The sequence below is a fragment of the Suricata suricatta genome, chromosome 4 (genome assembly GCF_006229205.1).
Source record: "Suricata suricatta isolate VVHF042 chromosome 4, meerkat_22Aug2017_6uvM2_HiC, whole genome shotgun sequence".
NCBI lineage: Eukaryota > Metazoa > Chordata > Mammalia > Carnivora > Herpestidae > Suricata > Suricata suricatta.
Window position 1 is genome coordinate 88,927,004 of NC_043703.1, and position 15,579 is coordinate 88,942,582.

Genomic DNA, 15,579 nt, shown 5'->3' on the forward strand with positions numbered 1-15,579 from the left:
CTCTCTCTCTCAAAATAAATAAATAAGTAAACATTAAAAAGAAGACATCTTCCTAATAGGGTATTTATATGAAGCTGAGATTTTTGAATATCTATACAATGTTAAATTGTATTAATAATATTTGACACCATTTTTCAATATTAAGGTGGTTTTTATTTTTGTTTAAAAAATTACTAATTAGAGGCATATTAGATTATAGAGTAGAAAAAGACCTGAAAAATTATCTATCCCCAAACCTAACATTAGGTTAAGTAGGCAAGGTAGTCAAATCTACATAGCACTCCTGCTGTGCTCTGTCACTGCTGGCGTTGGGGGGCCTGTTAACGTCTCTTAAGTGCCACACAAGGATTTTAGAACTTACATATAAAGGTAAATATGTGGCCTCCTTAAGCCACATATTAGCTTACAAAATTAGATTATGAATTCTCTTTCCTTAAGAAAAAATTCTAACATAATCATGCTATGTGATTCCTTTCACTAAAAGAAATCCCCACAAGTTCTGCAGAAAGAAGAGGTAGCGAGGAGAGCGAGAAGAGCATCTGAGGACTCTGGCGTGCTCACCTACTGTCTCCTCCCTTTTCCCCGTTGTACCACCAATCCATGATCAAAGACTCCGAATAAAGGTTTTGCACCTTCTCCAGGTCACTTCTTCCCTGCTCCATTTCCTTAATTAAAAGAGTCAGATCTTCATTCTGCCAAAATGAGAAGCAAATGTACTGTGAAGAGTTCAAATTTCAAACATTTCTAACAGAAATCCAACTGTATCAAGAGAAGAATCTAAAGAATTTCATGTAGTTCTCATATTATTCCATTCTAATGAACAGCTTTACTGAAGCATATAATTCACATAAAATAGGCCAAATGCATGTAATGTGTACCATTTGAATAGTTTTGACATTCACCCTTGTAAAAATCTTTATTGCAATCAAAATAATAGACATATCCATCACCCCCAAAAGTTTCCCGAGGCCCCTCCCTACCCTAAAAGCCTTCTCCCCACAATTCCTAGGCAACTATTGATGAATAGTTGCTTTCTATCACTATATTGAAACTATAGTTTCAATTTTTTAGAATTTTATATAAACAGAATCTGTACAGAATGTATTCTTTTTCCAATTTTTCCTCATTCATATATTTTGAGATTCACCTGTGTTGCAGCATGACTCAAGAGCTCATTCGCTTTTATTGCTAAGTAGCATTATATTGTATACTGACTACCTAAATTTAGTCCCTGTTGAGGGACATGCTTGGGTTATTATAAACAAAACTATGAACATTTGTGTTCAAGTCTACGTATGGACATCTGCTTTTATTTATGTTGATAAAACATTTATTTTGGTGTGATTCACATTGCGCATTTTATCTTGGTTGATTTCTGATAGTTTTTGTTTCTTGTGGAAGTGGTCCTGTTTTTTTCTAAGTTGTCAAATTTATGAGTGCAAAGTTGTTCACTACATACCCCTGTGGAGTTTACTCATCTTGAATCTGTATGTTTATGTCTTTCACCAAATTTGGGCAGTTTTTAGCTATTATTTTTCCATGTAGTCTTTCAGCCTTCTTTTCTTTCTCCTCTCTTTGGGAAACTCTGATGATACTAATGTCTCTCATTATTATCCTACAGATTCCCATGGTTCTGGTTTTCTCTCTGTTGTTCAGATTGGCTGAATTCTATCATCTGACCCTCAAGATCACTGATAACATTAAGTCATCTCCATTCTCACCACTGAGCACATCCGGTGAATTTACTTTTTTTTTTTTTTTAATCTTTCAGTTCTAGAATATCTGCTTGGAAAATTTTATAACTTCTACACCTTTGCTGAAATTTTCCATTTGCTCAGTTCTCTCCTGATAACTTGTAATTGATTGTTAAAGCATTTTTATAATAGGTTCTTTAAAATCCTTGTCAGGTAATTCCAACATCTGATTCATCTATCTCAGTGTTGGGATTTTCTTGGTTCTTGGTATGATAAGTGAGTTTTTCCTGTATCCTGAAGATTCTGGCTATCTTGTGTTATAAGATTCTGGGTCCTATTTTAAAACTTTTATGTTAGGGGTACCTGGTGGCTCAGTTAGTTAAGCATCTGACTTTTGACTTTGGGTCAGGTAATGATCTCACAGTTTGTGAGTTCAAGCCCTACTTGAAACTCTGTGTTGGCAGTGCAAAGACTGCTTGGGATTCTCTCTTTCTCCCTCTCTCTCTGCCCCTCCCCCACTCTCTCTCCTCTCTCTCTCTCTCTCTCTCTCTCTCAAAGAAATAAACTTAAAAAAACTTCAAAGTAAAACTTTTATTTTAGCTCACAGTAATCCTGTTTAAATTTAGCATGTGGGACTTTGTCCTACTTTTGTGGGCTATTGCTCCAATGGCAGTTTAGTTTTCAGAGCCTTTTTGATATTATTTTGGTCCTCTTTATTAGTCTAGTGTACCTGGGGCTCCCACTGGCCCCTACTGGTGCTGAGCAGGCAGAGGAGTTTCCCCTAGTCAGACTGCCAGGTATTTCTTGGTGTCTGTACTGCTCTTCCCAGGGTGTCCAGTGTCACTGGGTGCGGTAGTGAGGTCCCTGTCCCATAGGAAGAGTTTTCCTGAAATGGACCACTTTGCTCTGGTTGGATCACTCCTGCTTGTTCTTCCCACACATTCTGGTGTCTCTGTGCAAAGAAGAATCTCAGGTCTGTGGGGGAAAAGAGGCTTCCTAAACCAGACCACTTGTGGTTGTGTCTCTTTGGCTAGTCCTGCCCACTTATCCCAGCGAATCTGTTTTTCTAGTACACTTTTTATATGTTTGGGGACTCTCATGACTCAATTTCACTTTCATTTGGGCACAACTGTGTATCTGGTGATTTTTTCCTAGTTATTATTGTCAAAGCAAGCTGTCAAAGTGTCAGGAGTTCAGCTCTCTTTTGTGTGGGATGGTAATCTCTACTTTGTTCACAGAGAGAGCCCCTAAGGCAAGGGGTTGGAGTACTGGGGAGTCCCACATAGCACTGCCTCCTTTGGTCTTGTTGACGCTGGATGGGGATGGAGGATCAGCTCTCCTCTCAGAGAGGACCACAGCGGGGCTATTCCCCTTTCACAATTCATTTATTCTTATCCTTTTGGGTGTTATGGAGGCTCAGCTCCCTATTAACCGCCGCTGGCACTAAGTATAGGAGGAAAATGGAGTGCTGCCTGTCTCCAAATCACACTTCCTTTTTCACTTTTCACTGATGCAGAGTGTTTGTGGAAGCTCATCTCCTCACTGAGTCCCACTCAGATGAGGGCTGTGGTGAGGCACAGCAGTGACTGGACTGTCCTTACATGGGCTTGTTAAGTCCTAGAGCTGTTGCCAGTGGACTCCGTTTTGGGAGAATCAGAACACTGCTGACTGGACAGTAAGCTTCCTTCTCAATCCTCTGATACCACCCTAGCACAGGATTAGCTGCTTCTGTCTAGTGGGGTTTGGAGAATCAGCGTTTCATTCAGCCCTACTCACACTACCTTGGCAGAGAGATCAGAGCATTGCCACCTGCTTGCACCATGTGGGGGACAGAAGATTAGCTCTCTGGTCAGCTCTACCAGTGCTACCTGGCAGAGGGATCAGAGCACCCTCACTTGCTTCCATGGGTGTGTAGAAGATCAGCTCCCGGTTCAACTCAAACCTCAGGGGGGTGAAGTTTTTCCATTGGTGTATGAGTAGAGTATGACAGGTACTGCAAATAAGGTTTTCTGTTTTGGTCACCTCTTCTCAGCTTCTCAGAATAAGCTTTTCTTGGGTCTTTTTGTTTGTTTGTTTTGTCTGTGCCTGTTAGAGATTCCAGGTGGGAGGGTTCAGCAGTGTTCTATCGGGGATATATGGAAGGCATTAACAAATCACCCAAGACTTACTGCCGTGTCATTCCTCAAGTTCTGAGGTCCCTAGGGATTCTATTTTCTTCTTTTCACTTTTCAGAATATTCCTATGCTTATTTGTTGTGTTATATCCAGGATTTTCTTAGTTATAGGCTGGAGGACTTAGAAGGAATGGGACGACACCATTACTGCTGGAACTGGAAGTCCCTCTGGCAACTTATCTTATAATTAGATTTAAATAACCAGGAAAAAAGCCTTAATTATCTACCCATGTAGTTAAACTTCGCTTTTCATTCCTAAGTGTAGATCTGTATATCCATCCAGTATAATTTTTCTTCTGCCTAAAGTACTCCCTACAACATTTCTTATACTGCAGGTTAAATGGTGATGCATTCTTTCAGTTTTTGTATATCTTTGAAGTCTTTATTCTACTTTCCTTTTTGACAGGTATTTTCAGTGTATAGACTCTACACTGAGCTTTTATTTTCCTTTCTGTATTTTAAAAATAGTACTCCACTGTCTTTTGACATGCATTGGCTCTGATGAGAAATATGCTGTCATCCTTATCTGTGGGCCTCTGTAAATAATGTCTCCTTTCACCCTATACTTTTAAGATTTTCTCTTTGTCACGGCTTCTAAAAAGTTTAATTCTGATATAATTTGGTGTGGTTTCTTCATGATTCTTGTGCTTGGTGTTCATTGTGTTTCTTGGATCTGTGGGTTTACAGTTTTTAACCAATTTGAAAAATTTCTGGCACTATTGCTTCAACTACATATTTTTCAGACTACTTGAATTTTTCCACTCACTTATGCCCTATTTTCTGGGTTTTTGTTTATTGTTTTAATTTTCTTTTCTGTGTTACATTTTGGACAGATATATTTCGCCTTACAGTTTACCAATCTTGTTCTGCAATGTCTGACCTGCTGTTCCTCCCAGCCCATGGATTTTTCATCTCATACATTGTAGCTTACAGCTCTAAAATTCTGTGTTTACTTCAATCTTCCACCTCTCCCTTTTTTTTACATATCAAATACAGCTACAATAGCTGTTTTTATGCTCTAATACTAACATCTGAGTCAGTTGTGCACACATTTTAATTTTTTGTTTGATTTTTCTCCTCCTTATGGACCTGTATTTTCCTGCTTCTTTACATACCTGGTACTATTTGAATTGATGTCAGAAACTGTCAATTTTACTTTCTTGGGTGATGGATATTTTTGCTTTCTTATAATTATTCTTGGGGTTTGTTCAGGGATGCAGTTAAGTTCCTTAGAAATAGATTGATCCTTTTGGGTATTGCATTTAAAAATGTTTCTAGGCAGAACTGAAGCTGCATTTTAGTTGTTCACATTCCTGAGGCAAGATCCTTCTTTATACTCTAGCCAATGTCCATTGGATTATGAGGTTTTCCAGTCTAGCTGATGGAAGGAGTCACTATTCCCTGCCCTGTGTGAGCTCAGGGAGCTCATTGTTCCCTCTGATCCTTCCGATCCTTTCAGATGATTCAGTTCCCAGACTCTAGCAGTTTATTCTAATGTAAGCACCGCTCTGGCTTGTCCCGTATTTAAAGTGACTCTGCAGGACAGACAATAAGATAGAAAATATTCTCTAGAAGGGCATTCTTGAAATGCATATTCTCAGGCCAAAGTTGGAGTACTGGAGAATAGAATGTTACTTAGTTTCTCCCAACAACCCATTAGAATGAATTGATTTATCAGATGGTCACATGGTTATACAGTCAGAAGTCAGAAGACAACTACCCAGGATATGAATTCTTCTTAAGTTTTCCACAAATATCTGTAAATAGTAGAGGTAAACAAACTTCCAGTAGGGACCCCTTGGGATGCTTGTTAAAAATACAGATTCATGGGATATCTGGGTGACTCAGTTGGTTAAGTATCTGATTCTTGGTTTCGGCTCAGGTCATGATTCTCATGGTTCATGGGTTCTAGCCCAGTGTTGGGCTCTGCACTGACTGTGTGGAGCCTCCTTGGGATTTCCTCGCTCCCTCCCACTCTCTCTCTCTTTCTCTCTCTCTCCCCACCCCCTCCTTCTCTCCCTCTTTCCCTCTCTGTCTCCCTCTCTCTCTGTACCTCCTCCATGTTCCCAATCTCTCTCTCTCTCTCAAAAATAAACTTTAAAAAATACAGATTCCTAGAGTTTGGCAAAATATTGATAATTACTGAATCCGAACGATGGGTATATGAGGCAAAGGTTTATATACTTTTCTACTTTCATGTATGTTTGAAACTTTTCATAATAAAAAGCCTAGAAGAAAAACAAAATATATTAAGATTTCTGGGCCTCTATGCCTAGACCCTAATATAGTAGCTCTGAAGTGTGACCCAGGAAATCTGTATTTTCACAAATGCCTTAGTTCAGATGGTCCTTGGATCACATTTTGCAATACATGGCTAAGTGATTTCATTTGCTTAGCTAAGTTGTCTTTGTCGTTGCAGTTTTCTCAACTAAGGGATTATCCATTGGCCTCCAAGCCTATACAGGGTGAAGACTCTCTTCTTAGTTCATTAAGCTCTTACCTGAATAGCTTCTGAAGGACACAGATCCTTGCAGCCAAAATTATAAAGGTGGAAATCTCCTCCAGTCAAAGAAGCAAGCTCTTTCAAAAATCCATTTGCAATCTCATCATTGTAATTGAAGGAGATGGTGTAAATGGGAATTTTCTGAAAAACTTTGACTTGGTCTATAACCATTTCAGGTGGCTGAAATTTTATATTTGGAGGAGTAAAAAGGGAGATGGAAAGAAAGAGGAAAAGAAAAAAAAATTAGATCTGAAAGTCCTTAGTATTCGCTACAGACAATGAGATTTTCAACTAGTAATTCCTTATACAGTGATGAGTGGCTTCTTGAAAAAGTGTCAATTCAATTCAGTAAACAAAGAAAATATTGCCGATGATGAGAGTATGAAAACCAATGACTCAGGCTCTCCCTCTGAGGGCTCACAATTTGGTGGAGAAAAGAATCTGGAAGAAAGATGTGACTAACCCAATCACTCAATTTTAGGTACACCTGAGCCTGGAGCTCATGCTTTTAAAGTACTGGGCAGGGGCAGTTGATTGGGCATCTGACTTCGGCCCAGGTCGTGATCTCACAGTCCGTGAGTTCGAGCCCTACACTGGGCTATGTGCTGACAGCTCAGAGCCTGGAGCTACTTCAGATTCTGTGTCTCCTTCTCTCTCTCTGTCCCTCCCCTCTTCCCCCACCTCCAAACCACTCATGCTCTGTCTCTCTCTCTCTCTCTCTCTCAAAAATAAACATTAAAAAAAATTATAAAGCCCCAGAAACACAGGAAACTATAAATAACCTTAACATATTTAAAAATAAGAATAATAAAGTGCTGGGCTATCCTTTTGAGCACTGAAAGTATCAGGGTAAAACATCCTGGCTATTGGGATTCTACAGTGAGGTCACTGGATCTCAAGATGGCTTCCAAAGCACCTACTCCAAAAGAGCAATTTCCAGCATCAGAAAGGCCATGGTCAATGAGTTTCCCACAGAGTGAAAGAAGAGATGGTAATTGAGGATTCTTGCACGTGCTAGGCACTCTATGGAAGCATAACATGCCTATTAGTCCTCACAGTCTTCCTGTGAGGCAGCGTTGGAAAGACGGATAGTTGTCTACTACTATCAATTCCTCTCATCTTTTTTTTACTGGCAGAGCTCTGTAAAAAAGTAACACAGTAATGTGCCCAGTTAAAAAGCAAACAAATAAGCAAACGACTATAAACACATAAAAACTCATCTTCTGACATGTTTTTGCAGCTAGAATGGGCCTGGTGACCCAGTTCTGTCCATTGAGATACAGGAGGAAGTCCCAGGAGAAAGATTCTTTTCTCTGATTAACAGGCAAAGATTTAACAACAACAACAACATCATCAACATCATCAACATCTGCACCCCCTGGAAAATGGGACACTCCCTAGAGATGGAGCAGCCATCTTATAACCATGAGGGTGGAAATCATAAAGATGGTAGAGAATGAACATAAAAAGAAGCCCGTTTTCTTGGAGACATCCCGAATCTAGACTACTTACCCCTGAGTTTCTGATCCACAGGAACATAAAATCTATTACAGTCATTTGTCTGCTCCTCTGCTTTTCTCCCCAGTAATATGCAACCCTAATTGGCCCAGTGGGTATGGGCTCCAAAGATAAAGAAAAAATTGAGACTCAGAAGGATTAAATCTCCTAGGGTCATCAAGCTCTTACATGGTAAGACTGGAATTCAAAGCCAATTTTTGGTATTAGAAGCAATGCCAGACTGTTTGTTCCTCTCGTTTGCAATGCAACCGCCTCTTGGTAAGGATTGGCTCTCAAATAATGTTAATGTTATCTGACTCTCAGGAAAGAGTAACTAATGAATTCCTCTGTCGTCTCTCTACCACTACCACCACAGCCCAGCTGACAACCTTCAGAAACTGCTTCTGATTGTCCTGTCCCCACTTCCTTTGTGTTTCTCAGTGCCAGGAGTCCTTCTTTGATTGACCCAACTTGCTGGCTCCTTCAGCCAGTTTCTATTCTCTACTTCTAGTTCCTATTATTTGGTCTTTAACCCTTCCTATATTTGTCTTATGAGCCCTGGAAAGGCAGAGTGATAAGGGAGAGGGGCTCTGGATCACCATTGGCTGGCCTTGTGCAGCTCACACACCGCCCAGGGAGGTGGCTGGTTAAGTGGTCCCCCAGGGTCTGGCCTCATTCCAGCCACCACTTACACACAACCTCAGTCTCTGGGTCTGGCTCCGGCATTGAGCCTGCTCCTGCTCATAAGCCTAGCTCCACCTCTTAACCTTTTTTCTCTCCTCTCCTCTCTGGCCATCAACTGGTTTCTTAACCAAACAGCAACTTAACTGAGCTGACCTCATCCCTCTTGTCAACTGCAAGCACAGACCAAAGCCCTCTTGGCTGCCTCCCCTTCCTTCAGCCTACCTTTCATTTCTGAGTACCTACTATATACCAGGCACTAAGAGCTCTGCTTGTGCTCTCTGCCTGCATCCTCCCTACAGCCCTCTGAGGTGGGGGCTATTGTTATCCTTGTTTCTTTTTTCTTTAATGTTTATTTGTTTTTTGAGAGACAGAGATAGAGCATGAGCATGGAAGGGGCAGAGAGAGACAGATAGACAGACAGAATCTGAAGCAGGATCCAGGCTCTGATCTGTCAGCAGAGAGCCTGACATGGGGCTAGAACCCATGAACTGCGAGATCATGACCTAAGCCAAAGTCAGATACTTAACCGACTGATCCACCCAAGAGCCCCTGTTATCCTTGTTTCTGACCAGAGACTCCTAGCCACTACCCCTGATACCAGACTGGGTATGCTAGACCTAAGTTCTGTTAATTTTAAACGGTTTTAGCCAGGAACTACTCCTGTATTGATTTATAGCTGATATATTGGGGAAGGGAAAGCAATTAACATTGATTTAGTACTGATTGTGGGTGCCAGGTACTGTGGGTAGCACTTTCATCTTTTCATATGCTACCTAACATTTTCATATATTTCCCTATAAAACATAAACTTCACTGAAGACAGGTTCATGTTGCTTACCACTGTTTCCCAGATTGATAGCAGTGGCTGGCACATAAAAGGTACCCAGTAAATATCTGTGGAATGTATTCATGGGAACACCATCTCATTTACTCATGAGTAGGGAGTATTAGTTCTAAGCCACAGACAAGGATATTTACAGTAGAGGACCTGCCCAAGGTCATTCAGATGGGCAGCACGGGGATGAGAAAGTCTGTTAGTGTATTGTTGTGAACCCCTCACCTGCACACGGCCTCAGGTAGTGTTTGCTAAACTGGCATGATGTTCTAGGACCCAGTGTAGTGTGGTGTTGGGAGAGCTAGGCAGAGCGTGCGGGAGCTCTGCCCCTGCAATGGAAACTAGTCATTCCTGACCTCCTGTCTGCACCCCGCTCAAGGATTCCTTTCCCTGGTTTATGTTCTCACAGCTTTGGAGAGAAGACTCAGAACACGGAAGTAAACCTCTCACCACAGCAGCGTGACTGACCGTGACTCCTTCCAGACACTTATTCTAGTTGCTCTGCGTCTAAGAAAGTAGTGGGCCCTTTCCTTGTGGAACCCCTGCATAACACTGAGGAAACCTTTTGCTTCCTCCTTCATACGTTCCCCATGGAGGTCCCTTCAATCCCTACAGGAGGCTAAGCAGTGTACCTGAGAGACTCTCCCTAGTTCTCTCTTCTCTGAGTCTAAACAGTAGCCAGACGACCCTTTCACCACAAATGTCAACTTGGGGTGGCAAACAAGGCAAGGATTAGTTCTCCTAACTGCCCGAAGGAGGTCTGGCTGTGCAGGTGGCTCATCCTGTATACCTCATATTAGTCTTTACCCATTTGTCTTTGTTTGGAATGATGTAAGAGCCTTCCTCAAGCCCATTTTCTTGATTCTTGCCTGGGTATATCCCTAACTTCAAAGAAGTCCCAAAATGACGGTGGCCAAAGATGTGCTGGGCTGCTCCTGGCATAGGCCCTGTAGTGTCCATATGCACCTAGAGATGCTCATCAAAGGACATCTATCAATTCCATTTTAATGAAGACTAATATTACTAGAATTCTTTTTACTTGATTAATTAAGTCTTGTCTTGCTGTATAATTCTTCCCTGGACATTTAACAAACAAGCAATAAGCTGGTATTTATGGAATTAAATCCTGAATAGCGTCTCCGTGTGTTCTTTCAAGCAGAAAATTCTGCAGAGTATCGGGAATATAGCACTGGCCTTACATATTCAGGTCCTACAAAGTCAGTGAAAATTCAAAAAGAAATGGAGATTGAGTGACACATCTTAATGTCCTCAACACAGAACATGAATATTAAATATTTATTTGCTTTTTTGAGAGAATATGAGTGATAATGCAAAAGAAAAGAGACTGCATGTGAGGGAAAGGCAGATATAAACATAAAATGCCTACCTAGGAGTTTATAAATTACTATTTGGATAGCCAGTATATTTCTAAACCCAATTATCATCCATATCCCTAGTTCTTTATCTTAAGTGGTCCACAGACCCTCTGGTGAAACCTAGAGATCTTCTCCCCAAAGAAATGTATAAGTACATTTTGCATATACTCTTGGGAGATTCCAGACTCTCAGAAGTACATGGTAGACTATAGGTCAAGAACATGTCCAACATGGTGGACCATAGAACAAGAGTCCTTCCCAATACAGTGGACTATAAGACAAGAATCCTTCCCAATATGGGGCAAGCAGGAGTGTTACTTGGCCCATCCTCTCTGGGGGATATTTGGCAGTATCTATCAAAATATAGACTTTTGGACTGAGTCTACTTTTCAGAATTTATGCTACAGATATATATATGCAAAACACATGTGCAGTTACTTTTGCAGCATCATGTATAACAGGAAGACTGAAAACAACCTCAATGTCTATCTCCAGGACACATGGCTAAATATGGAATACTAGGCAGCTATAGAAAATGAGGAAGCTCTTTATGAAATGATAGTAAGCAATTTCCAAGGCATACTGTTTTATATAAAGGTGCAGAATACACTACCATTTATGTATTTATAAAAGGGAGTAAATAGAAATACATTTCTGCTTGCATAACAATCTCTGAAAGAAGATTCAGGCTAGTGAACAGGAAGTAGGAAGGAGAATTTTCTCTATATATCCTTTATAACTTTGTAATTTATACCATGTGAATGTATTACTATTCAAAATGAAATAAAATTAATTCCAAGGTAGGAGTTATATTAAATTTATATAATGGAATATAATGGAGACATTGTGAATGATGTTTTTGGAAGAATATCTCATGACTTGCCAAAAAACGCATATATTAGATTAAACACAGAAAAACACAAAATTGAATTATGACTGAGTTAAATTTTCTTCTTTTTTATGCTTGCACACTTATCTACATTTTCTAAATTGCCTATAGTAAAAACAGTAAAATCAGTAAGAGTTTATTAAAAAGGAAAAGATCCTTTGTCTGGTTGACTTTCAAATCAGAATCTCTAGCTCCCATCTTCCTCAAACACCAGCCCCATATTTCTAGGGGCTTCTGGATATCCATGGACTACAGGTGCTCAAACTCAGCTTCTTTCATCAGCAACTCCCAAGCTTGCTTCTTTAAATTTAAATCAGTTACTAACATAATCATTATGAACTAAAATCAATAATTGTGATTCCTTTCTCCTTTGGTCCTATCTTCTCCTCACTTTGTCCTCCTCTGCTCCCAAACTGGTCACCACATCTTTTGATGCTACTTCTATTATCATACTCCTGAGGACAAGCCTCTTCTCCCCACTTCTGTTTCTTACCTGAGGTGGGCCCTTACCAGCTCCCATCTGGATTTAGTCTTTCCCTTGCACTGTTGAGGTGCATTTCTGAAGTACAGGTGAATGGGACCACCTGCCTCACTACAGCCCCTATTGCAGTAAAGCCCACTCACTGTTTCCAGTGGTCGTCAAGGACCTTCACAATCTTCCTCAACTGAACTTTTCAGCCTCAGTCCAGACATTCTTCTGTCATTGCCCTTGCTCTCAGATTGTTTCTCTGGGCAGCCCACATCCTTCCACACCTCTGTTCCTCCTGCCCAGGATACCAATAATCTCCTGTTTATAAAATTCTTCTCCTAGGGCGCCTGGATGGCTCAGTTGGTTAAGCATCTGACTTCTGCTCAGGTCAGATCTCACGGTTTGTGGGTTCGAGCCCTGCATCGGGCTCTGTGCTGACAGCTCAGAGCCTGGAGCCTGCTTCAGATTCTGTGTCTCCCTCTCTCTCTGTCCCTACCCAGCTCATGCTCGCTCACTCGCTCGCTCTCTCTCTCTCAAAAATCAATAAACATAAAAAGTAATTTAAAAGAAAATTTTTTCTCCTCTTTCCAGACACAGCTCAAATGCCCCCTCCTCAACTGACCCTTTCCCAGTCTTCTCTCCATCTTGTGTAGCAGAAGTCATCACTGCACTTGCAGACATCTCCCAGCCCTGACAATCCCACACCCCGTGTCATATCACAATTAACCATATATGTTCAGCACATCCTCTCGAGTGTAAGTGCCCCTAAGTCAGGGGTAAGTTATTATTCATCTTTGTAGCCCCAAACCTTGGCACTGTGGAGCATAAGCAAAGCACAATAAATTGCTTTTAAATAGAAAGCATAGTGAAGTTGATTGGAAAATCATTCAAAATAAAATTTCACTTTACACATAACTTCTCTGCCATAAATCTAACGCTGTGATAAAATCCAGTTGCTTTACTATTTAAGCCCTGGACCATTTGATGTAGGATATTTTACAGTATTTGTCTAGCACTCTTCACATGAAGCATCTCACAATGAAGGATACAAATTGATACTAATTCGCTTCAGCGGTTAATTTACATTGTCCTGGCCTGCAAGTCCGTATATTTATTTCATGCCCAAAGCATTAGTCTTTCATTCACAAAGCTCAAAAGAAGATGAACAGACTCCACCAAAACTTTTCAAATATTTTCCAGTCAGGCTAAGCAAAACAAAGAAAATTTCACTAGAAAGGCATGTTTTTGTTTAAGTGATTACTTAGTTAAAATTAGGGGTAAAACCAAGGACATTGTGCAGTGACATGTTTAGATTTGGAGCCTCCAAAGGAAAAAAATAAAAAAGAATCTCCTTACTCTTAGTTTGTAATAAAATATAAACCAGTCCTCAATGGAAGGTGGATATCTCCTTTCATGGGTTTGGTCTCCAGGCCTGTGGGTGTGTGGCACATTAACCAGACAACATTTGCTGTCACATAAATTCTCCTCTGCATTTCAGCAGACAAAAGAATTCCTCAGTGTATTTTCTCACCTCAGTTCTGGGTCCCTAAGCCAAAGACCCATCTCTCAACAGCTTTTCAATGGCAGTTGAAAAGGTCCCTCAAACCCATTTTCAGCATTCAAAGGGTACTGGTGAATCTGTCTTTGTCCCCAACTTTGGTAAGTACCTGATCAGGTCTCCCATCTGTCAAAAGGTAGATTACTTGTGTTTCTTCATCAGCAAAAGCAATTTGCAAAGCATTGAGGGTGTTTGTGGAACTTCCAATCTACAAGAGGGAGGGAGGGAGAGAGAGAGGGAGAGAGACCAAGCACATACATGAGTCTCAAAATAGATATGACAAATTATTTTCTGCTTCCAAAAAAAGAAAGAAAAGCACTCACAAAATAGAAGATAATATCGAGGTAATAATTTAAGCCCAGGAATTCCAAGGAGCCAAATCCCTGGATGTGCCATAAAAGCCTCTATTCAGACAATTCCAGGACAGCTAGAAGCCAGGACTATGGATTTCCTGTCCTGACGACAGAGTTCTTAATGCAACTTTATCTTTGTGTTTCTGTGTGAGGCACTAACTCAGTTACTGTTCATTAGGCTGTCAACACAGCTTAAACATACAGTCTGAACACAAGCCTGGCAGGGCAAACCGGGATTTATTCAAACTTGAGCCTGTTAACATCAGCGATCTGGGGTATAGCAAAGAAACTGTTAAGTTTTTAAAACCCCTGCAGTTTCTGCTCAAGGATGTGGAGCACTGGAAAGAATGTCACTGCCAGACTTCTAATAAAAATAAGCCAGATAAACAGCAAGTAAATGCCTTTTGTTCTGCTCATTAGAGTGCGTAGGTCACAGGGCAATCAACTCACCCCAAATGTGAAGACAGACAGGCATGTGCAGAGACTGGTGAGACGCAAGCACTGGCTCCTGGGGTGAGATGCAGCAGACACAAGTAGGAGCTTGACTGGGGTGACCTGTGAACTGGCAGAGGCTAGCCAGGTATATACTGGTGCGAAGGCTCTCACCACAAAGCCCACAGGGTACTCAGAAAGTCTCCTACATGATGCAGAACTGGGGAAGAACAGCGACACAGGGGTCCTTCTCCTCCATCTCAACCTCAGAACAAAAGCACTAATGTGTGTGTGTGTGTGTGTGTGTGTGTATGTACCTGTGTGTGTGGTGGGGGGCAGAGAGGAAGGACAACAAACAGAGTTACCCTTAGGGAACTCATGAAAACCCAGGAGAGCTGGGGGACGCTCTCCAAACCCCCCACTCCTGTAAAAGGAGCAGGGCTAGGTTCTCTGCAGAACTACTGAGAAAAGCACAGTCCCTAGACTCTGGGACACCAGCCTGCCTAAGATAAAGTCTCATTCAGAGAACACCCATCCTACGTTCCCTACCAACACTGACTGGCAAGGAACTAGGAAGAGAGTGACAATGTGAGGCCCTTTGTGAAGGGAAAATCAAAACCAGACGGTGGAGCAGATACTGAGGAACAAGTCTCTAGCACATCACCCCCTCCCCCATCCTAACCCCAAGCACCACAAGAGTGTGAGGGGCCTGGCGCACATGGTAACGGCAACAAATCTCAAACCTAGCCCAACTCTAGAATAGTTTTACCCCTCTCCCCCCAAAAAGAAAGGTATGCTCATTTCCAGACATAAATAATATTTATCTCAGTCTCTATATGCTACTGTGATGTCTAGCTTTCAACAAACAAAGCAAAAAGGCATACTAAAAAGAAATAAACAACATATTACCAAGAGACAAAAACACTCATCAGAAACAAACTTAGATATGACACAGATGTTGAAACTATTTGAAAGAAAATTTAAAATAACTGTGATTAATACGCTAAAACTTCTAATGGCAAAGGTGAACAACACATAAGGCCAGATGGGTGATTTCAGCAGACGGATGGAAACCTTAAGAAATAGTTGAATGGAAACACTAAAAATCAAAAACAC

At 41.0% G+C, this 15,579-nt stretch overlaps 1 protein-coding gene across 10 annotated transcripts in view; it reads right to left on the reverse strand.

Moving 5' to 3' along the window:
• VWA3B (von Willebrand factor A domain containing 3B) overlaps positions 1-15,579 on the reverse strand; it is a 201,411-nt gene that overhangs the window by 76,007 nt on the left and 109,825 nt on the right. For all 10 annotated transcript variants that reach the window (XM_029937205.1, XM_029937213.1, XM_029937211.1 and 7 more), the window contains 3 exons: positions 13,788-13,886; positions 6,368-6,550; positions 562-692 (listed from right to left, as the gene is read on the reverse strand). In XM_029937205.1, coding sequence (XP_029793065.1) covers positions 562-692; positions 6,368-6,550; positions 13,788-13,886 — 413 coding nt within the window. The remainder of the gene's footprint in view (positions 1-561; positions 693-6,367; positions 6,551-13,787; positions 13,887-15,579) is intronic.